The sequence below is a fragment of the Poecilia mexicana genome, unplaced genomic scaffold (assembly GCF_051168715.1).
Source record: "Poecilia mexicana isolate PSO_F unplaced genomic scaffold, ASM5116871v1 scaffold_22, whole genome shotgun sequence".
Classification (NCBI taxonomy): domain Eukaryota; kingdom Metazoa; phylum Chordata; class Actinopteri; order Cyprinodontiformes; family Poeciliidae; genus Poecilia; species Poecilia mexicana.
The window spans coordinates 11,553,973-11,575,790 of record NW_028263391.1 but is presented as its reverse complement, the minus strand read 5'-3'; the positions used below and the strand labels follow the sequence as shown (position 1 = coordinate 11,575,790).

Sequence of the window (21,818 nt, the reverse complement as noted above, 5' to 3'; positions counted from 1 at the left end):
TTCCGCATCTGAAAACTCAGGATTGCAGTAAAACACATCGATGGATCAGCTCAGGCCTACCACACCAAGAGTGCCAAGCCTTGGATTTTCATAGGTCATTGCGTCACCCATATGAATTAAATATTAACGTTTTCCACATTAGAGCTCCCAATGTGCTTACAGAATATTAAGCAGGAGGCAGGAGTTGCTGAGAGGGAGAGCTTTAAATCACACTGTGCTTTAAACTGCTTTTAAGCGGTCGTTGGCAGGCTCCTGCAGGACTCAGGCTGAAATATTTCAAACATTTACGTCTGATATAATTCATCAGCCTTTGCGTATTGGTTTGGCATGAATTTGCCATAACACTGCCTTTCTTTAACCTGTCATTCACGAGAGGACCCAAGTTTGGGTCCTCTCGTGACAGGGGTGTCAAACTCCAGTCCTCAAGGGCCGCTGTCCTGCAACTTTTAGATGTGCCTCTGCTGCACCACACCTGAAAAGAATAATTAGGTCATTAGCAAGGCTCAGGAGAACCGATCTACACAGGGAGGAGGTAATTAAGCCATTTCATTCCACTGTTTTTTACCTGTGGCACATCTAAACACTGCAGGACAGCGGCCCTTGAGGACTGGAGTTTGACACCCCTGTCATTGTGAATGACAGGTTAAAAGGTAATTTTCTTAAAGCATTTTCCCCCCAAAAAATCAGGTGTTTCCAATCAATTAGAATGCCAAGTACATTTTTCTCATTAACATACTGAGGAAAATGCATTGCTTTGACTGTTTATACTTAATTTCCTTTTGTTAGTGCTTCTGAATGTATTTTCCTTCCACTCAACTTTCCATCTTTAAGTTTGAATGCAGCTTAAGAATGGACTGATTTCCTGTGTTTTATCTTTGGAGGTTCAGGCAGTTTTCTCCTTGATTAAATGAGACTGCAGCTATATTAACATTTTAAAACGCTAAACAGAATTTTGGGTTTTTCTTGGCTATAAGCAATAAACATTAACTGAAATTCTGGAAATAAATGACTTTGCTTAAGTTTCACCATTAGAGAAATACTAAAACGAATAAATTTTTGAATTGTATTCTAATTTGTAAGGTCCTGCACTCGTTTCAAATGCGCACAAATTTTGTGAAGACACCGGACATCTTTCATTGAAATATTTGTCTATCCATTTACAGCGTACAAACCATTCCTAAACTGGATTTGAATTATGCAAAGGGTTTTAAATGATCAACTATATTAACATACTTAAAAGCCCTGAATATTAAATGTAAGGTTTTTAAATATTAAACATTTCATCTACACAAAATTTGAAAAGAACTACATTGAAATGTGCTGCAGATGAGCACAAAAGCTTTACATAAGTGACAGAGAAAGTTTTAAGTCTTTATTTGTCTATCAAATCACTTTTTACAAAATTCACAAAGCTGACATCTGGGAGCCTCTCTTCCAGTCAGACCATTTGACTTGATTGGAGTCACAGTTTTCATTTGTAAGTCACCGTAACGGCGTCAGAAGCACCGCTGCACACCTGCTCTCCTGGTTTGAAACTAAGACAGAAGATGAATGCAAAGTCTATTGAATTTCAAAGGGAACTCAGAATTTTTTTGCGAATTTTAAGAAAACATACTCGTTTGACCTCTAACGAAGATCAAGTATGCTGACGTGGCTGTTTTAAAGAAAATCATGTTAATAGTAAGAAATGCCAAAACAAAAGTGCATTTTAAAAACTAGTGTGGGGGGAAAAAGTGACCATGTCAGGCGTAAAAAGTGTTTGTCAAAATAAGTTGTGTTCATTTATTTTTTCTCTCATTGACCTGAATTGTAGACAAATGTCAGTCTGTGCATTTTCAACATAAGATCCAGGTAACAATGTGTCTTGCCAATATGACAGCTTTACCCCACAAATCAACAAAGCTGTTGATTTTAAAATGAAGTGGTTGGATGACGGGGTGGAGAAGAAAAGGTTTTACATGTAGGAGAAACAGAACTGAGACTCTTACAGTAACAAATCAGCCTGATGGACATTGATGTTTCTGCTCTACCTACACCTTTCAGTAAATATCCCTCCTGGCCAATAAGTAGCTGGGGCAGAATGAAGGGAACTCCACTTTTCTTCCATCTGCTACTGAAGCTGAAATGGATCCTCATGGAAACCGACAGGGTTAGATGGCGTTAGATGTTCTCTGGTGACTGGCTTTGAGGTGGCGAAGGCAGGGACTGCTGACGAGGAGGAGGAAGGCCATCGGTTGGATGTAGCGCCATGGGCGGGCCGTAGGGGGCGTTGGGATTAGGAGCGGGAGGAAGAGGTCCGCCAGGAGAGAAACGAGGAGGAAGCATCATTCCTTGTGGATGGGGAGGCCACACTGGAAGAAACGCAAGGCAGTTTCAGATTAAATCTTTAGATTAAATCATTCAAGTTCTAAACATGACGATTTCTTACTGGGCCTCATGGGAGGACCCCCTGGTATCCTGGGATGGTAGAAATCAGGAGGGGGAGGGGGTCCATACGGGGCTCTACGAGGAAAGGGGCCGTCTATAGGAATCCCTGGGGGTCCAGATGGAGGAGGGCCACCCATCCTCAGATCCAGTTCAGGAGGAGTCCTCTGACCTCCAGGACCAGACTAATGACACACATAATAGGCTTTAGTACCAGTAAAGACCAAACATATTGTATCTCACACTGCCGCTCACCTCTCTGTGGTCCTGTTCGCCGGGTCCAAGGCGGTTTTCTCTGAACGAGCCATCTGCATCGACAAACGTTTAGTTTGTGAGAGAAAAGCATATAAAGATATGCAACATACAGAATAACTCCACATCAAACATTTCACGCTTAAGCAGCTGCATACAAAAGTAATCATTAACGGCTCACCTGCCATGTCCAGAGGGTGAGGCGGTCCCATGGGGAGACCTCTAGGTGGCATAGGGCCAGGTGGGAGGGGCCCAAGAGGAGGCAAAGGCCCCAAAGCCCCTGGAGGAGGAGGAGGCCTCCTGAACATGGGACCTCCTGGTTCTGGAAACATGTAGCCTGACAAAGTACAAAATAAAAAAATGGAAAAATGAAATCAGTGCAAAGAAATCCAACAAAACTCAGTTTCAGGTGATATTTCTAAAGTTCTTGTGTCTAAAAAAAAAAAAAAAACTTTATATCTCTAAGTTTTGTATATTTTTGTCACATTATATCCAGGAAGTACTTACTTTATACATCAACAGAAAAATAAAGTTTAATTATGAAGTGCTAGAAAATGATACGTAGTTTAATATTCTTTCCAAATAAGACATTTAAAGGCATCTCATCCATTCTAGTTTCGCCACCTTGACTCTGATACCCCTAAATGAAATTAATATTGCCTTCAAAATTTAGATTGCTTAAAAATTTCTTTGGATCTCTTAAAAAAACAAAACAAAAACAAAAAACTTTTTTTTTAAAGAGAACATCACTGAACAAGCAGCATCATGAAGACCAGGGAAAAGACCAGACATGTGTGGAATAAAATTAAAGAATAGTTAGGATATGAAGCAATATTTCACACTTTAAACATCTCATGGGGCATTTTGTAGTCAAGCATCAAAAACGGAAAGAGCACAGAGCCACAACAGACCTAACAAGACATGGTGGTCCACCTTATCTAACTTTGCAAATACAACAGCTAGCAAGGATTTTTTCAGGATGTTTTTCATGACTGCTAGTCTGATTTGAAGAGATGGAGGACTGAAAAGAAACACAAGGATGCATAAATGTGTTGATTTATTAAAAATGAAAGGTATAGTATCAAAAGGTTTAACAGAGATTTTTGTTGACATTTTTCTCTCAAAGATGGCGTCATAATTTTTTTATAAAATCACTTACAGAGCCAATCAGACCTCTCTAAACTGGGTGCAGCTGGATCAAGTTGAAATTATTCTAAGAATGGGTAAAATTTTGTACTACTTGGTGGAATTAATTATTTATGATTTTATATGTTACCTCTGCAAGCCTGGTTTTTTTTTTTTTAAATTAGTGTTCACTCTTGCAAACGCAGTTACATACAGACCTAAACCACTTAAAGTTAATGAATAAAAAAACTCATGTACCAACTTGCATCAGATATAGTAGCTGAAATGGGAAAAAAAACTGAAAAGAAATTAAATATCTTTGAGCTAGCAACAGGAAACACTTTTATATTTTTAAACTGCATAATTTATGACACGTTGTCTCAGCCTGCATTTCTTTCATCGGTATGCACAATGCAGACCAGGTGTAAAAACAGATGGGCCACGGCAGAATTAAGCCTCTTAAAATCCTGCATTGTGTCCCATCTCAGCTCTATGGTGAGAGATGAAAACAATTAGCAGCTAGCTAATATGACTGTTCAACTTGCCGAGACAAGGTTACACAATCATTACCACAATGCTCTGTCATTGCAAGCTATGACAACCAACGCGCTACAACCGCATTAAGACCATGCGTCATGGAGACGGGGATATTAGTTACTGCTTTATGTCAACATCTCTATGAAAGAGGAACCCACGTAGACAACGACTGCTTGTTAACATAGTCAAGGTGCACATGCACAACGAACACCGTCGCGTGATGGTGATGTGGCAGAAATACGGCTGGTATATGTAGACATGTTGTTCCCCTGACTGATTAAAAAGGCTCCTGCAAGCTGCTTTTGATCACAGTTGAAAGCCGTTTCTTCAGTTTGGAACGAATCGCCACAAGGAAGGCAAATATTTGCACTTCCTTCCGAGGCAGTCCCAGTTTTTTTTTTTAACACAATGCTAACTTTTTGAACTGTGATTGGTTTAATATAAACCAGAGCACGTCGGCTTTTTGTCGCTGGCAGCTGAAACTGAACATTAAAAAGAATAACAAAAAGCAAAAAACTTCACACAGAGCTGCCTTGAATTAACCTGTTTTTTTTTTGTGATTAAATACCAAAACAACAATTTCTCTTTGGAAAAATATGCTCTTTGATCAAAGCAAATGTGCTTTCAGATTTTTTTTTTTCCCACACACCTGGGGGTGCCAGAGGCCCAGGAGGTCCTGGCGGGGGACCCCTGCGATCTCTCTCCCATGTGGGAGAGTTTGAACCGCTGTCTGAATGAGGACCTCCACTGCGCTCCATCTCTGCTTGGCCACTTGGGGGCTCCCCTGGACCACGAGATACTGGGCAGGAAAGCAATAAGGAGGAAAGAAGGGGCAAAGCAAATAAGATGATGATGGTGAAGATTGATGTGAACGACAAAGATGGAGAGGAGGGAAAACAACCCATGTGGGTCAGACAGAGTGTGTTGAGGGGGAAGATAAAGGAGGAGCACTTTAAGTCAGTCAGAGAAACACAAGGCTTGCAGGCATATTGTCATGTTAAACTTTTCATGGTTGCCGACTGGTGGATTGCAGAAAGCATGCAAAAGATATCTTGTCGCAGTATGTACAGAACTGTTCAAAAGGTTTCACAGACATTTAACTTTTGCAACTTGTCACAATACAACCACCGTAATCATTTTATTTGGATTTTATTGCACAGCAGAATACAAAGTAGTGCGTGATTATTAGTCGGAAGGAAAATGTTTTTGGTTTTAAATAAATAAAAAATATGTAGCGCCACTGTTCACTGCAAGATGCGTTTCTACCAGCTTAGCAAATAAAATTTTCATACAAAAGTTTAGACTGGATGAAAAGCATCTGTGAACAACAAAACTAAGTTATTCTAACAGACATGTTTTAATCTAAACTACTCTATTAAAGCTATGAGTTAATAAGGTTACTTTTTAAGAACATTTGTTGCATGGTGGATTTTACTTATACACATATATATATATATAAATTCATTCCACCCTTTTTAGATTTCATTTGTAGAAGGTATAGGTATTTCCACCTCACATTTATGCACTACTTTGTGTGGTTCTAAAATATGAAATTACAATAAAACACATTCAAGTTTCTGATTGTGACATGAAAAAACATGGAGTTTAAGGGATTCCGAACCCCTCAAACTCCACTTTTTTTTCTTTTTTTTTTTACATAATTTACATTTGAAAGGTTCTGTATCATCATCTAAATTTAATCATGCAATAGTCACCTAGCCAACAGCAACATGCAAACGTCATTGGACAACAAGGCTGAATGAGAACTTGCAACATTTCAATAAATTGTTTTGTCCATGTTTACCTCTGGGAGACAGCCTACCATGCAGCCCATCCATTAATATTGGAGGAGAGAGGAAAGGTCTAGTTTCAGACGAGGGCCGGCCCAGAGGAGAAGGACCATAAGGCGACCTTTCAGCTGCAAAGGAGGAAATTTAACATTTACATATAACATTTCAATTCAAATGGTACCATTTACATCAGATTCCTCATGAAGTTTACTCAAATTAAGACATGTTCATTAGACGTGTAGGTTTACCTCGGAAAGGCAGCGGTCTAGCCAGGTTGTTCAAGGCGTACGGGTCTTTATCGAGGGAATCCAGTTTAAACTGAGTATCTGAGAGTCTGAACATCGGTAAAAACACGGAAAGCTTTAATAGCCTTGAATAAGTACATGCTGTTAAAAATATGCCTGGTTTCTGTGCATTTTTCAGGTCATATTTCCCAAACCTTTCGGGTGAGTGCAAGCAGAAAATGTGATCAATTTCCTGCTTTCAAAAATACTTTATTGATCCCAAAGGGAAAATAAATGTTACTGCAACTCATTAATTGAAATTCTTCAAAGCTTTATTGTAGATAGCGATGGCTGTTGACAGGAAAGCTCTCTTGTAGCACTCTGAGATCAGTTATTTCAGTTATTCACGTCTTAGTCCAGCACTAAAATGCGCCTAAAACAATCACATTTATTTGTCTTTGTTAACACAGCCGACCATATTCAGCAAGGCCAGGTTTGTTGCTATGCTTACTTTTGTCTGAGGAGGGCGTTCTCTCTTCGGAAGTCTCCCAGCTCTCTCTCTGCTGACCGCGCTGCCAACTGGAAATATTTACCAGATGAATCGCAATGCATAAACACCGAAATGCATTACAGCACAGCAAGACGCTCTTTGAGCTGATCTGTGGCAGAGCTTCACTAACCCAGTTATTATGAGCTTTCTTCTCATGGGCAGAGATTTGAGTGTGATACGACTGTTTTGTTTTCTCCAGCTCCTCTTCCATCTCCTCCGCTCGTTTTCTGAAAACAAAGCACGAGCAAAACTGTGAAGGGAAGACAAACGCTACTTCTGCTTTTGCCAGCTGTGGCTTCAGTTTTAAGGTGTAAAAGTGTAAAGATGGACAGATGATTTGAAAAACGGGCGGACAGATGGCCGGATAGACCTTTGACAAAAAAGGATTGATGATGACGTTAACAGTAACCGTGTTTACTTTTTAAATTAAACCAATGCAAATCTTATTGCTTTTTACACAAAATGTTTGAAACCACTTGTGAAACCAAACTTACTCATCAAGGCATTTTTAGGAATTCAGATATGTAATCGTACAGACCATGGCCCATGAAATAAATTACACAAAAAAACTGAAAACTAGTTTTCCTTTTCCAAATAAAATTCCATATTTTTTGCAGACACGAGTGTCACCTGTAGTTATTCAGTTCTTCCATCGCCATCGCAATGTTTTTATCAGCTTTATTCAACTTCTCCTCCTTCTGGTGACGCTCCTTCTCCTCCACAGTCAGCATTCTGCACAAAGGTTCATGATTACAGACTCATCAAACACTTTGTTTAGCTACCGAATGTAGAGGTATGAACCTGTGCAGCTTGAGCTCGTTCTCCTGGTACATTTCTGTCATGATTTGCAGTTTCTGTTGTATCCGCTCGACCTGCACACACGAACCAGGACCATCAGAACAAATGACTCGACCGTATAACAAACCTCACGGAAACAGTTTGAGGTTACCCACCTGGCCCGTATAATTCTCGGCGTCAGACTGCAGGGACAACTTCTCCTTCTCCATCTCCTCAATGCTCACTTTAAATGGAAAATAAAAGCAGAAAACATGATAGGATTTCTGAGGCTTCTTCTACAAGTCGATTAGTTAGTCCGTCTTTTTTCACTAACATGTCAGCATGTGACTACAGTTAACCCACCCTGCAGGTCTTCTTTTGCTTTGATCTCATCATTCAGCTTCGCAAACACTCTGTCTTTATCTTCATCCACTGATTTGAGGTCTGCGTTCAGCTGCATGGAGACACAAGTACATTATTTAAAAATGGGGTCATGTTGGCATGGGCTAACTGGATAAAACATTTGTATTCTGAAAAATAACACAAATATACTGATTAAAATGATTATTTCTTTAAATGTGCTTGATTTACATTCAAAAATGTAAATATTTTATACTTGTGTCTTTGTACCTTAGCAGCAAAGATGAGTTTCTGGACTTTCTGCAGGTGCGCGTTGTCGTCTTCTCCCGGCGTCCCATTGGTTGCCTCCTTTTCTCCTCCCTCTCCCTCTAGGTCCGACTCCCAGCATTTCATTCGGAGCAGCCGATCCGTCAAGGACTGTGAAGAGTTATAAACGATTACATACGTCTAGCGGCAAGCATGTGGCGGTACTTGAACTCTGCCGTTCTCCTGAGATGATCGACGCTCATGAGAAGCAATCGCACCGTTATGCGATCGTCCTTGACGGCCACATCCTGCAACATCGCGCTGTGGGCGACCTCGCACCTCCGCATCTCCTCCTCCAGCTCGCTTACTCTCTCCGCCCATCCCTCCACCTCCTGCTTCAACTGTGGATAAAAGCACATGGACAGAGATCTAAAATAATGATGCAGAGAATATAAGAAGAAGAGGAAGAAAGATGCAAATCGATGTATGAAACTCTTTTCTTTATGTACATAATCTGACCTGATTGTTGCTCTCCTGCAGAACAGTGTTCTCCTCTTCTGCCGTTTCCAGGTTTCTCTGTAGTCTCTCGCTGTTCATGCTGTAAACCTTCAGAGTTGTTTGTGCCTAAACAAAACAAGAAAAAAAAAAACGCAGTCACTCCGAGAAGTGGATAGAATAAAATTCAAGTAAAAGACAAAGAGAAGAAGAGGCAGGAGAGCAACTGAAAGATAATTCAAGCACCTGCTCCTCTTTTGAATGGAGCTCTTTGGTTTCTTCTTCACATGCTTTCATGCTTTCCTCAAGCAGAGTTATCTGTAATAAAGGCAAAAGAAAAAGACATCAGTGTGGATTAACACTATGATTACAGGATATCTTTAAAAGTCCGGGCCTACCCTCCTTTCTTGCTCCTTTCTATGTTCTTGTTGCTGGGACAGCTGCTCCTTCAGATGTCCAAGATCTGTCCCCAGCTGCTTTTTAGTCTGTTCCAACTGTTCGGCTTGGCCCTACCGTGAACATGAAAACCAGCTGTGTTTAGAAAACTTGTTTAAAAAAAAAAAAAGATTAAAAAAAGTCAGACAAGTTTCATTAAGCAAGACAGAAAAAGAATCAGACTAACTTGGGTCATGCTAATTCAATTTATTTGGCTTTTATGTATAACTTGATGTTAGTTGGATTCAATAATCTTAATTTTGCCAGTTTTGTCCAATTTCCAGTTGCACCACAGGTTTCATGCTAAATCAAGTAATACAAGACCATGTGGAATGGTTAAGTTTGGTAAACTCGTTCGGCTTGAAAGTCTAAAATTAAAAGTAGCTTTGTGGTGCAACACCAAGAATATAATGAAAATACCACACATGTTGACCATGACATCAGTGCTTTCAATAACAATAAGCCACAGAAATGTCCTGCAACATGAAAAGAGCTTCTTATCAGCTCCTTAACTTCCAAAACAACAAAAACCTGCAACCAACAAGATAAACATGCTTTTTTTTTTACTAGAAGAATGAATAAAATAGAGTTTAACTTTTTGCTTCACACACGTTTATGCTTCAATTCAAGTCTTTGTTCCCTCTGCCTTACCTCCAAATCTTCGGATTTTTGAGTCTGAGCCAGAACGCCGCCGTCCCTGAGTAAATTCTCCAGGTCATCATACTGAAAATTACAGGTTACGAAGAAATGACTCAGTCAGTCCACGGATTTGAAAACAACACGGAAGGAGGCTCTGGCTCTCAAAACACTCAGTAAGCAGGAGCACCAACCTCTTTTTGACACTGACTGAGAGTCTCGAGGACTTTACACTTTTCATCCAGCAGCTGTGCAAGTTGTCCAGCCAGCCTCTCTTCCTTTTCTGAAAAACAAAACAAAAGATGTTAAAAAAAAAATCTAACTTGTTTTTGCCAGTTTGCCTGTATGATGAAGCAAGATGAGTTTCTTATCATGGCACTTTCGGATTCAGTTTGGCATTTTCAACGTCACAAAGCTGGTTCTGTCACCATGGTAACATATGTGGGGAAGCCTAATCTATAGGGTAAATTGCCTCCCACTGAAATGAGTTCCTGGTCAATATGTACGATTTACTGTAGTAACTTTTTAGATGATTTAATGTCAAGAGTAGATTAGACAGATACCTTATTGACCTTAAGTTATTTTTCACAGTACTTTATAATATAAATAAATCCAGAGCAGATAACACGTACAAAGTTCTAATCAACATGTAAACTATATTTAAAAAAAAAAAAACACTTCTGCTTTAATCATTTGCCCGGATATTAATTTGCAATTAGCCTAGCTTTCTCTCCATTTTATTTGACATCATCGTCAGTGACTCTAGGTTGAGAGACAAAGTCAATAACCAGCTTTATAGCACCAGGAGGCAAGGTGTTTAATGCTAGGCTTAGTTAAATTGAATCCTTCAAGGAAAAAGCTTGTCAATTAAATGCCCTCAGTAATACAAGGTCCAGCAGAAAACAGCACTGATGGTTTATTTAGACAGGTATTTGCGGTGAAAACTTACTTTGATACATTCTGCTCTTTATCTGTGTGGAAATAAGAGCAAAAAAAAAAAAAAGACAATGAATAACAGAGTGACTTTATGCTTAATTATTCATATAGTGTGAACATATTATGACAAAGATGTAAATAAAGATGAAAAGACTGTGACCCCATGTTCTGACCACATTTCAAGTTGCGACAAATGTCAAATGCCTGTTTGGTCATTTATTTTCTCTCCTGGAAGCAATAGCAAACACTTTGTCAAAGCTAGCTAAAGACTACGGAGTTGCACCACTCCATCACACATAGTTTGTGAGACACAGATGTAGCTATTAATATTTCTTTTTGGTTTGGATACAAAACGTCTGAAGGCCACACTGCAGAAGATAAATATTAGCAGCTACTAATGGTCGACATTTTCCTGTTTGCTGATAGACTGAGTTCGGAATACAACTTTTATGGGCCAATAATTCTGCGGCTCACTGGTAAACATCCAAGGCAGTTCAAGTTCACTTACAGATCTGTAACATCTACTGGTGAACAACAGGAATGTCACCAGTCCCACCAGGCCAGTGAAGATTACCGGTTCCCATGGTACACCGTACAGGTCTGGCCCTGGCCTCATGTCGTCAGGCAGTAGTGACACAGCCTAAAAGATGAGGGAGGTGAAAAAAAGGGGTTGATTTTTGAGTCTGCTTCTTTTCATTTAAATGATAGTTTAGACATTTGCTGAATAATATCATTTAAGAGATACTGAAATAATTGCACCTATTCATAGTGTAGCTCTGTTACATTTGACCAGTTTTTTTTTTTTTCCAGGGATTGTATGTTTGGACAATTACTCCCTCTGGCTTTGGATGGTGTGCACCTGCAATAATTTTTGATTCTACTTTATCACCTTCAGAAAGTTGTATGATACCAACTCTGGCAACATGGCATTGTTTTTAACGATTAGCATCCCAGAGGCTCAAATAAGACCTCTGGGATGTGATCCCAAATCCCAAAGGAACTGAACAGGAGGCTAGATGGACATAGAGCAAACAGAGGAGGAGGAAGTTCAGACTTTCTTTTCCACCAATCATAATGGGCAAGGATCATATCTCAAACTCCATCGTCTCTCTCTCTCTCTGCCTGGCTTTCCAGCCTTATGCCCAGACAGATATTTAAAAAGGAGTTTAAAGAGGAGTGGCAAAAGCACGTGATGTGGATCAGCAGAGCTTGCCAAAAAACTGATTTTGTGATCCAGGACATGTTACTATAGAATACCATCTTTACAGCATGCCATAGCAGTCATGAGATAGTCATACTGAAACACTCTTCAGTCAGAGTCTTCTTCAGATTTGTTGCAAGTCTGACTGCTACTGGAGATCATTCCTCCTCACAGTATCACCGACAACAACGATTCTGAAGACACTTGGATGATGAGGTATGAAAAGATTTAATTTTCCCTTGGGATAAATAAAATATTTTAAATTAACTGAATTGAGTTTGAGCAGGTTATGCCGTCTCAGGAGCAGTTAAAACTTGACCCAATCTAGGTCACCAACAGGAAAATCACCAGCCCAACCACGACACCAAATCTACAACAGAATGGCTAAAACAAAAATGATTAGTCTAGAGACCACAATCTGATTTGAAATGCTTCTGTGGGGCCTGATGAGAGCTGTGCATTAAGGATTGTCTGCTCTCCCTAATGAATGCTGTAAAAAGGAAGGGGGCTAAAATCCTCCCATGGCGGTGTAAGAAGAAATGTTATACCGAGTTTGTGTTGAAAAAGGCGGTTCTGTCGAATCCTGAAGTGCACTTTATAATTCACGCATAATGTTACATTTTTGGGTTCATCCTTTCTAATAAACTATCAGTATGAAATGAGATCAATTTAATTACAAATTCACAACCAAAACAATATAGCTGCATTTTAATTGCAGTTTTAAAAAGAGGAACTCTGGGTTAGTGTGACAATTTCACTGGATTCCTAAGCAGTTGCAGTCTTATTACCAAACAGCTGTTTCAGTGGGATTATCACAGTTCCGTTTGCCATCACAAAAAAATGCGTCCAACAGAAAAATATAACATAACGTTCATCGTTTCTCAAAAAGTAAAACAACCCACAAGACAATAAAAACTTAACACAAGAGAAATGCTGACTGACTGAACCAGCTAACTATGCTAATGCCTATATAATGGTTTCAAACTGACAGGTAAACCATGACAGTCAAAAGCAATGTCGGGACACACACCTGAGAGCAAAGATAAGTACTACATGTAATAAAGTCCGTTATATTACTTCGACTCTGGCGGCTAAATGGGAAATGCTAACCAGACCTGCCACATATTAACGTACATCTTTCACTTTCTCAACGGCGATGTTGTAGAAGGTTTCTGCTGTTGCCTGGAAGTCAGCCGCTTTGTTGGCCAATTGCTCATCTTCCGGACGTTCCGTCATGTCCAAGTTATTTCATTTGGCTTAATATCTAATAGGAATTTCATTAATACTGATTAGAGAAAGACAGGCTTCCTACAGCCGGGTTAACGGCTATTTCACATCCTATTCACAACACCGATCCTCTAAGAAAGTACCATATTTTTCAGCCATTAGAGACGGAACCCGGAATATTAAATCTTCTTCACCAACTAGAAGTAATGACTTGAGAACAAAATGATAAGGAAATATTTAAGACGATATATATATAGAAGATATATGTGGAAAAAATATTCACATTCACTTTTTTTAGGCATGCTATGTTTAAAAGGAGCTTACATGCACCCCTACATTTGTAAATGGTTCGTTCCAAACGTCACCAATTGTAAGATGCCACACAGGCACATCGGAGACCTTTCAATGTGACACCGTAGGAAACAGGTGTCATCCATAGATTGTTTAAATATCTTTATATTCTATATTTTACAATTCATTATGTCACCACAAGACAAATTTACTTTCCTGAAAATTAAATAACAAAGGGGATATGTATATCTTAAGAATTATGCAATATACATATTGTGGCAAGCTTTGAATGTAAACAACTGGGTAACGACAGCCCTGTTTAAAGTCAGTCTAACGGCTTGAGCTCTAAATTTCATACTCACCGACCTGGCCTCACTTTTATCCATCTGAATATAAAGAATCTCTTGCCCTGTGACACCATGTAGACCTGAAATCCAAGTTGGCCTCTGGTGTGTATCAAACGTAAGAAGCCATGTCGGCGTCAAGCCAGTCTGACAACTGAGACGAAAGCAAACTTGAATGCCAAAGGGAGAGAGAGATCAACATGCCACAGGTTCAGAGTCTTAAAGAACCAGACGCTGCAAAGTCTACTCATTGCCTGTAGGAAACAAAAGCCTCTCAATGCCTTAAATCAACATGAAGAAAGAAAATGCTTAAAATAGTAAAATACTATACTTTCATCTCAAACATTATCATTTTCACCTTGCATTTATGAATATTTTTAGATTTTTCTGTGTACTCATAAAAAATGATTTTGCCTGTTTAAGGTTGGTATTCAAAAAAGTACCACCTTGCATTTGTTTGAAATTTACTGAAAATGCAATCTCAGTAGGGGGTACACAATGCAGCACTGCTTACTGTAGGCTATGGGATTATCATGATAACAGTTTCTCATCTTAAGATAACGACAACAGGCTCCAACTACAGATGTACTGTGGATCTCTGGAGTTTTGGCTGCTTCTGTGAATTATGCTCTCCTGTCAGTTTTTGATGGAAAATCTACAACATGGGTAGGTTTGCAGATTTTTGTTCTCTTCCCATTTTAGATCTGTGATTGAACTGTGCTCCATTATATTTTTACGGTTTGTTTCTAACCTAAACCACCTTTAACTTTCTCCACAACTTTATCTATGACCTGTCTGGTGTGCTTCTTGGTCTTCAGTAAGCTATTAGTTTTGCCATATTCTCTGGCAAACTCCTGACATCTCTGACATCTGACATCTTTTATGATTAGGTTTTATTACTCAAAGCTGTAAATATTTACTAATCAAGTGGCTTCTTCAGGCGATTGGTTGCACTGGTTTTTATTTAGTGGTGTCACAGCAATTGGGAGTGAACAGGTTTTGATTTGAAAAATATACTTTACCTACTACTTAGTGTGATCTCACAGAAAAAAACGATATAAAACTCATGGAAGTTTATGGTTGTAGTATGACAAATGGCAAATCTTTACCAAAGTCATAAGTTGTTAAAAAAAAAAACGAAAAAAAAAAAAAAACAACAGCACGTATATCTGAAGATCCGCTCACCTTTGTAAAAAGTTGCCTCTAATTAAATAACCAATAACTCTAGAGTATCTTATGCTGTTTTTGTTTTAAAGTGGTTTTATACAAAAAACATATACACTTAAAGAACTATTTCAACATAAATGGCTTATTTTATGTTAAGCAAACAACCCCTACTTCCTTTCTGTGGGCCACGAATGCAGTCTTGGGACTTACCTGCACATGAATCCAAACAAGGATTTCCATCACTGCTTGAGCACAACTTATGGAGTCCTCAGCTACCCGATGAATCAACTCCAGAGTTTGCTTGATTACCCCTAGAGTTAGAGTCACACTTTTATTTTTTATTTTTTAATGTAATTAATGGGCTATTAAAAGAATATCGGACAATAATGTATTATAGAGTCTTTATGTTTTGCATAAATGAGAGGGAGCAGGCCAACCTCACCTTAATGAAACATCTCTCCAAAATTTGGTTTTCTCGTACCTTTCTGTTTTGATCCTGGCTGAGTGAGATGGAGGGATTCAATATTATCTTTACTTCCTTCAACTCTTCTTTCCTCCTCCTCATAATTCCAGTCTTTATATTTGCCATCATCATCATCATCTTTATGTAAAGAAGCAGATTGGGAGTTATCTTCATTTTCTTGGCTTGAACTGTGCTCAACTGCATGTGACAAAGGAACACACAAATACACAGCGATGAGGACAGACCTGAACCAACAGGTTAAATTAAAAAAAAAATAATAATAATAATAATATGAGCCATGATAGTTTATGCAAGTTAGACAAAAATACCTTGATGATTACTGACATCTGATATTCCTGTGCTGACAGTCTCCTTCACTGTTTTCAATAACGTTTCCAGCTTCTGCAGTGCAATAATTGCACTGGTCCTTTGTTTGTCCTCCTGCAGTGCATCGGTGATGCTCATGCTGGGAGCCACAAGAGTCTCCATGTTGTGTTGCAGAAGTCTTTCTATATCCAACAGTATTGACTGATCGTCCTCTGCAGTTGCGGCCTCTGAACTTGTCAAAACGTAATCTAAAAATTGCAGTTTGTATCGGCCGAAGAGGTCCTCTAAGATAACTGCCTCGTCCGTGTTCATGTGGCGGAGGAGATTTTTGTAATGTTTGCTGAGGAGTTTTGTTTTGGATGGTTCTTTGGTGACCAAATGAGCGGTGCGGGGGAGCTTTTCAGCAGAAGGAGGATCGGCCTGCGGGTGCTCTGTGGGAAATGCTGCGTGTGTTACTTCAGCATGAAATGAATCTGTGGGGGACACTAGTTCTGGAGTGATGGAGGGGTGAGGCTGTGATGGCTCAGCTTCATTTGTGTTGACATTATGAACAGACTGGGTGGACTCGGACATCTCAGGGGTGGGTGTTTGGGAGAAAAATCCTAAAGTGTTTTTAATAAGACCAAAAGCTCCTCTACTTTCACTGTCTGCTCCCTGAGGTGGATCTGTGGACTCAGTTTGCTCAGCTGTCTGAACTTGACTTTCAGCAGAGTCATGCATTTCTTCTCTGTCTTTGTAAAGTTCATTTTCTGTTTTTGTAGCATAGGTTTTCCTGGTTTCTTCTTCAAAATCATTGTTTTGTCTGTCTTCCTTCCAGTCGTCATCATCATTTACCGTCGTTCTGGTCCGTTCTCCATCCTCAAACCCACCTACGTCAACATTATCATCCTCCACTTCCTTCGTAGGGTGCTCGTTTTCTTCCTCAAGCTCTTCTTTGTTCTGTTTCTCCACTTCCTTCTCCTCCTGCTCCTCGTCCTTTTGGATTTCAGTCTGTGTGTTCGTTTCAGAGACCAAAGAAGCCAAGCTGGAATTATCCACCATGTCAGTCTGCTTGTGTTCTAACTGTCCCTCCCAAACCTGGTTTTCAACTTCCTCTTTTGCATGTTTATTTTGCTCCTCAGATTCCTCTAACCTTTCCAGTGTGCCCTGCTCATCCCCAAGTGACACAACCCCTATTTGCTGGTTTTTTACCTCCTCTACCTCCTGCTCATCTTTTTTTAACTCCATCTCCATTTCCCCAGAGTCATCTGCTATCTTATTTTCATTTTGCTTCTCCAATTCCTTTAACTGTTCCACTCTGATCTGGTGTCCATGCTCTAGTAACTCCTCTACCTGTTTGTCTTCCTCATTTAGCTTCTTTGCCTCCGTCTCCCTTTGTTCTGTTAACTCCATCTCCTCCTGACTTGAGCTCTCCTCAGAAACGTCTGACATCTCCTCCTCCTGCTCTGTTTCATTTGGCTCCACTGATTCATTTAACCTTTCCACCTGGATTTCCCCATGCTCTACTAACACTGTTGTCCATTTCTCTCCCTCTGTTAACTCCTCCATCTCTTTCTGCCTTTCTTCTGCTAACTCCATCCCCTCTTGATTTGAGCTATCCGCAAAAACATCTACCTTCTCCTCTTTTTCATTTTCTTCCTCCAATTCTTTTAACTCTTCCACTCTGATCCCATGTCCATGCTCCGGTAACTCCTCTGCGCTTTCCTCTCCCTCCTCTCCCTCCTCCGTTTCCTTCTGCCTTTCTTCTGCTAGCTCCGCCCCCTCCTGACTTGAGCTTGCCCTGAAAACACCTGACATATTCTCCTCTTCGTCCTGTCCTATTTCGTTTGGCTCCACTGATTCCTTTAACCTTTCCACAATGACTTGCTCATGCTCTAATAACGCTGCTTCAAATTTTTCTCCCTCCACTTCCATCTCTTTCTGCCTTTCTTCTGCTAACTCCATCCCCTCTTGATTTGAGCTCTCCAGAAAAACATCTACCTTCTCTTCTCGTTCATTTTCTTCCTCCAATTCTTTTAACTCTTCCACTCTGATCTGATGTCCATGCTCTGGTAACTCCTCTATGCTTTTCTCTCCCTCCTCTGCCTCCTCCATCTCTTTTTCCCTTTCTTCTGCTAACTCCATCCCCTCCTGACTTGAGTGCTCCCCAGAAACGTCTGCCTTCTCCTCTTTTTCATTTTGCTCCTCAGATTCCTTTAACTCTTCCTCTCTGATCTGATGTCCATGCTCTGTTAACTCCTTTACCAGTTTCTCTAGCTCCTCTATCCCCTCCTGCCTTTCCTCTCTTAACTCCATGTCCTCCTCAGAAATATCTCCTATCTCTTCTTCCTTCTCTGTTTCCTGTTTATTTAAGCCCTCCAATTTCATTTTCTGTTCCTCTTGCTTTACTTCCTCGATCTGTTCTTGCACCTCTACCTCTTCCTGTTTATGAATCTCTACCTTTTCCTCTTCTTTTAACCCCTCTTCGGTTTCTCTTTCAGAAACTATTGTTGATTTCATTTGATTTCCATTGAAAACCTCATTCTCAGAATCTGATGTCTCTTCCTCAGTTTCTTCATTCTGGTCTTTTACAGTTTCCTTGAATCGGTCAACATCACCGTCTCTTGCAATCTGTGGAGACTCTTTAGTCGTGTAAATGTTTGGTTTGGTTTCATTCAAACCCTCCTCTGAGACACTGTCATGCAGACTTTCAGTATTTCCAGAAAGTAACGGTCCATCGTTGTTAGAGGTGACTTCCATAGTTTGTGTTTCTTGCTGCAGTCCTACCTCCCCGTGAAGAGAGGAAGAGCCAAGCTGACTCTGACCACTGCTTTCCTCCTGATCACCACTGACTTGAGTCTCCTCAGGCAATTCAGACTGAACTCCTAGTATTTCCTGTTGAGATGGTCCTGTCACCTCATTAAAATGCTCTTCTATATGATTATCCCTGTTAACTGGACTGTTTTCTGACATTAGAGTGGATCCTTCAATTTTATGAACTTGGTTTGTTACTTCAGCACCTTCCTCCTCCAAACTTCCCGGAGCCTCGATTTGAACGTCATGGTTTTCACTTTCCTCCATGCTACCTTCAAGTTGCTCCATGGAGTTTGAATGTAATTCCTCTAAGCTGTGGTCAGGACCTGAACTGATTTCAGGTTGCTCAGTAAACTCATCATTTTGACTGATTTGTTCATCTCTCCTACTATGTTCACCGATATTTTCATCGTCTACTTGGGAAGAGTTATGAATTGAATCATCTTTGTTGAAAATCCCTGCATCAATATCTAAATTATTTACATCCTCTGTGTTTGAATGCTCAATATTATCTTCTGCAGCACCACCACGTTCAGCACCGACTGGTAGTGTGTAAGGAACAGTTTCAGCCTTTATTTCTTCTGTAAATGAAGCTTCTGATTGGCTGATATCCACGTTTTCAAATCCAGATGGTTGTTCTAACATTTGATCCCTTTCTGTCTCCCTAATACCACTTTCTTTACTTCCATCAGCTCCAGTGTTACTACCCCCGAAGCCCCAAATGCTCCCAATTCCCATCTCCATCCAGGAACTAGATGGCTTCTGTTCCTGCACTTCCACACCTTCTCCTTCTGAATCCTGACCACTTGAGCCAAACCCCAGCCTGCTTGCCAACCCACTGCCCAGCCAACCCATTGTCCCCATGTCTTCCTTCTCCTCTTCCTGTAATTTGCTGCCTTCCAGGTCCAGAGACATCCTCCTACTCCTAAACGTCTCTGTGGGCTCTTTCTCATCACCTGTTTCTTCATTTTCTTTGTTTTCTAAAGCGACAGTATTTTTCTCCTCACCGAAGCCAAGCCACCCAGTCATTGTTGAGGTAAAGGTATCTTCCCTACCTTTCATGCTATCTTCATCACTGTTAGGTTTGTCTTCTCCTCCAAAGCCCAGCCAGCCCGTCACAGAAGATGTGAGTGACGCTTCTGATTTAGTCTCCTCCTTCTCATCTTCCCTCGCTTCTTGTTCTGAATCCCCTGACTGCTCCTCTTTAGCAAAACCTAACCATCCTGTCACAGACGAACGCAGCCAGGAGGAGGAGGGAGACCCACCTTGTTGCTCTGGAATTGCTGAAGTCTTGAGTTCGTCTTCGAGAAGTTCAGCTGCATCGATGAGCTCTTTGTTTCCACCTTCATCTTCCCTTTCTTTTACCGTAGATTCAGTGGACGCCACAGTACCTTGAGCATTTGTGTCATGAGAGTGTGGGCTGATCTGGCTGGACTCGGGTTCATGGCCTTGAAAGTTAAGATCATCATCCTCATCAGTGTCCAGATGAGACGTGTCAAGAGGATATCCAGACTCATCCATACAGAAGAAATCAGATTCCTGCCAAAAACAAGGATTAAAGTCTCAAGGTGAAGAAAATTTTACAGTTTTAGGCCAGCAGCTATCTCATAATCCTTCAGAGAGAGTATTTTTTTTTTGTATGTATCCGATCAGTCACTGATATTACCTGGGTCTCTAGCACTTTCCTCATTGTTGCAAATACTTCCTCCTCTCGTACTGCATCCTTTGGGAAGTAGCCAAATTGTTTGTCAATCTGAAAGAAAGATAAGGTTGGTGCAATCATTTATTTTAAAATAATAAAAAAACCCTAAATAAAATAATATTTTCATTTTAAAACAAGTTATGTGTGGGTCTGGGTGCAGAAAACATCTAACAGGGGTCTCCAAATCCAATGTACAAGAGGTACTGTCGTGCAACTTTCCAATGCGTCCCACCTCCAAAAAACCTGAGTCATATGATGGAATCACATCCTCAGCATGTTATAAAGTTCCCTGGAAATTATCCATTCATTTGATTTAGATGCATTACAGTTGCAGGACAGAAGCACTTGAGGACCTCTAATGCAGAAGAAGATTAAATATGGCGTAGTCAAAGTCTAGACTACAATCCAATTGGAGATCTGCAGCAGTGCTCGGAAATAGTTGCTCATAGATGGTCTCCATCTATAATTATATTTGTACTCATTTTTTGTAAACCATTTGTATCATTTTTTATCAGCTTCACCAATTATGCAGTATTTTGTGTTGCTCTATCAGATTAAATCCCAACAAAATATTTTGAAGTTTGTGTTTGTAAGAAACTGTGAAACACTTTATAGAGTTTATGTACTTTTGGAAGTCACTGTCACTCTCCATCTTTAAATACTTAATAAATGAAACCAAAGCGGGAGCCGGGAGACGTCCCACAGATACAAGCATCACAACTGCTCAGGACTCACAAACAAAGCTGCTCTGTATTATAATCAAGACTTATCTCAATAAGTAACAACCTAAGATAAGATGCTGGTCGTATTAGGTAAAAAAGTCTTTGTTATTTTCTGTTATTTTCACCATTATAACTATATAACTGCTGATTCAAAACATACACTGCCTGCCCAGAGGTCTTCTCGTTTCCCCGTCAGTTTGTGGTACACAAAAATTGTGTCTCCTCGTCTGAAATTCAGGAATCTGCAATCCTTTCCTTCATGGCTCTTTACAGCCTGAACTCTGCTCATTGGACCTAAAAAAGCAAGCACAAAAGTTAAAGGCGACACATATAATCATAATCACTTTACCAGAAGTTTAGATGTAGAATTAATACTACAAGTATAGTTTGGCCTAGAACTTGTACCACAAAAGTGTTTGGACTTACTTTCACATTCTGGATCCCCACAGATCTTGTAGTCAGACAACAATCCCATATTTAAGTCTGGAAATAGCATAAAAAATATAATCCAAAGACAGACTTCCATATTTGTCAGATTTTAAAAGATTGTATCAAATGAAAATGTCCATTGTAGGGTGGAAATAACTCTCAGTTCAGCTGGCAAGTGGACATTGCCTCTGTGCTGTTGCTGTCACAAAAGCTCAATGGTGAATGAAACTGTTGAGATAAGATATAAGGCCTGCAGAAAGATAATCATTAACAAGGGTTGAGTATTGCGTTAGACATGAACTTTTTTCTGGTCAAAGTTTTTTTTTCTTTTTCAGTCTCTAATACAAGACAAAAAATCTCTAAAA

The 21,818-nt window shown here is 40.0% G+C and overlaps 1 protein-coding gene across 4 annotated transcripts; it reads right to left on the bottom strand.

Annotated features, from left to right (window-relative positions):
- Positions 1–1,350: 1,350 nt before the first annotated feature.
- On the bottom strand, positions 1,351–21,780 carry mia2 (MIA SH3 domain ER export factor 2). 4 transcript variants are annotated; one of them, XM_088002765.1, is made up of 28 exons: positions 21,451–21,780; positions 21,185–21,318; positions 20,267–20,353; positions 15,810–20,139; positions 15,499–15,678; positions 15,228–15,328; positions 11,296–11,427; positions 10,801–10,822; positions 10,046–10,134; positions 9,867–9,938; positions 9,179–9,289; positions 9,027–9,098; positions 8,805–8,909; positions 8,564–8,686; positions 8,310–8,456; positions 8,043–8,133; positions 7,856–7,923; positions 7,704–7,774; positions 7,533–7,634; positions 7,033–7,129; positions 6,864–6,931; positions 6,377–6,462; positions 6,161–6,256; positions 4,988–5,137; positions 2,858–3,013; positions 2,680–2,732; positions 2,429–2,609; positions 1,351–2,351 (listed from the first exon to the last, which is right to left on the bottom strand). In XM_088002765.1, the coding sequence occupies exons 1-28, from the start codon at positions 21,548–21,550 to the stop codon at positions 2,161–2,163; spliced, it is 7,215 nt and encodes a 2,404-aa protein (XP_087858891.1). In that variant the 5' UTR covers positions 21,551–21,780; the 3' UTR covers positions 1,351–2,160. The 4 variants fall into 4 exon arrangements, with proteins under 4 accessions (XP_087858891.1, XP_087858890.1, XP_014851223.2 ...); XM_088002764.1 differs by having other exon boundaries at positions 6,143–6,256; positions 21,451–21,779; XM_014995737.2 differs by having other exon boundaries at positions 6,143–6,256; positions 19,866–20,139; positions 21,451–21,657.
- Positions 21,781–21,818: the final 38 nt, after the last annotated feature.

Coding starts and splice junctions, on each gene's coding strand:
- mia2 (XM_088002764.1), bottom strand. CDS start 21,550: ATGGAAGTCTGTCTTTGGATTATATTTTTTATGCTATTTCCAGACTTA. Junction 15,679..15,809: donor AGATGTCAGTAATCATCAAG/GTATTTTTGTCT, acceptor TGTCACATGCAG/TTGAGCACAGTTCAAGCCAA. Junction 6,932..7,032: donor AGAAAGCTCATAATAACTGG/GTTAGTGAAGCT, acceptor AAATATTTCCAG/TTGGCAGCGCGGTCAGCAGA.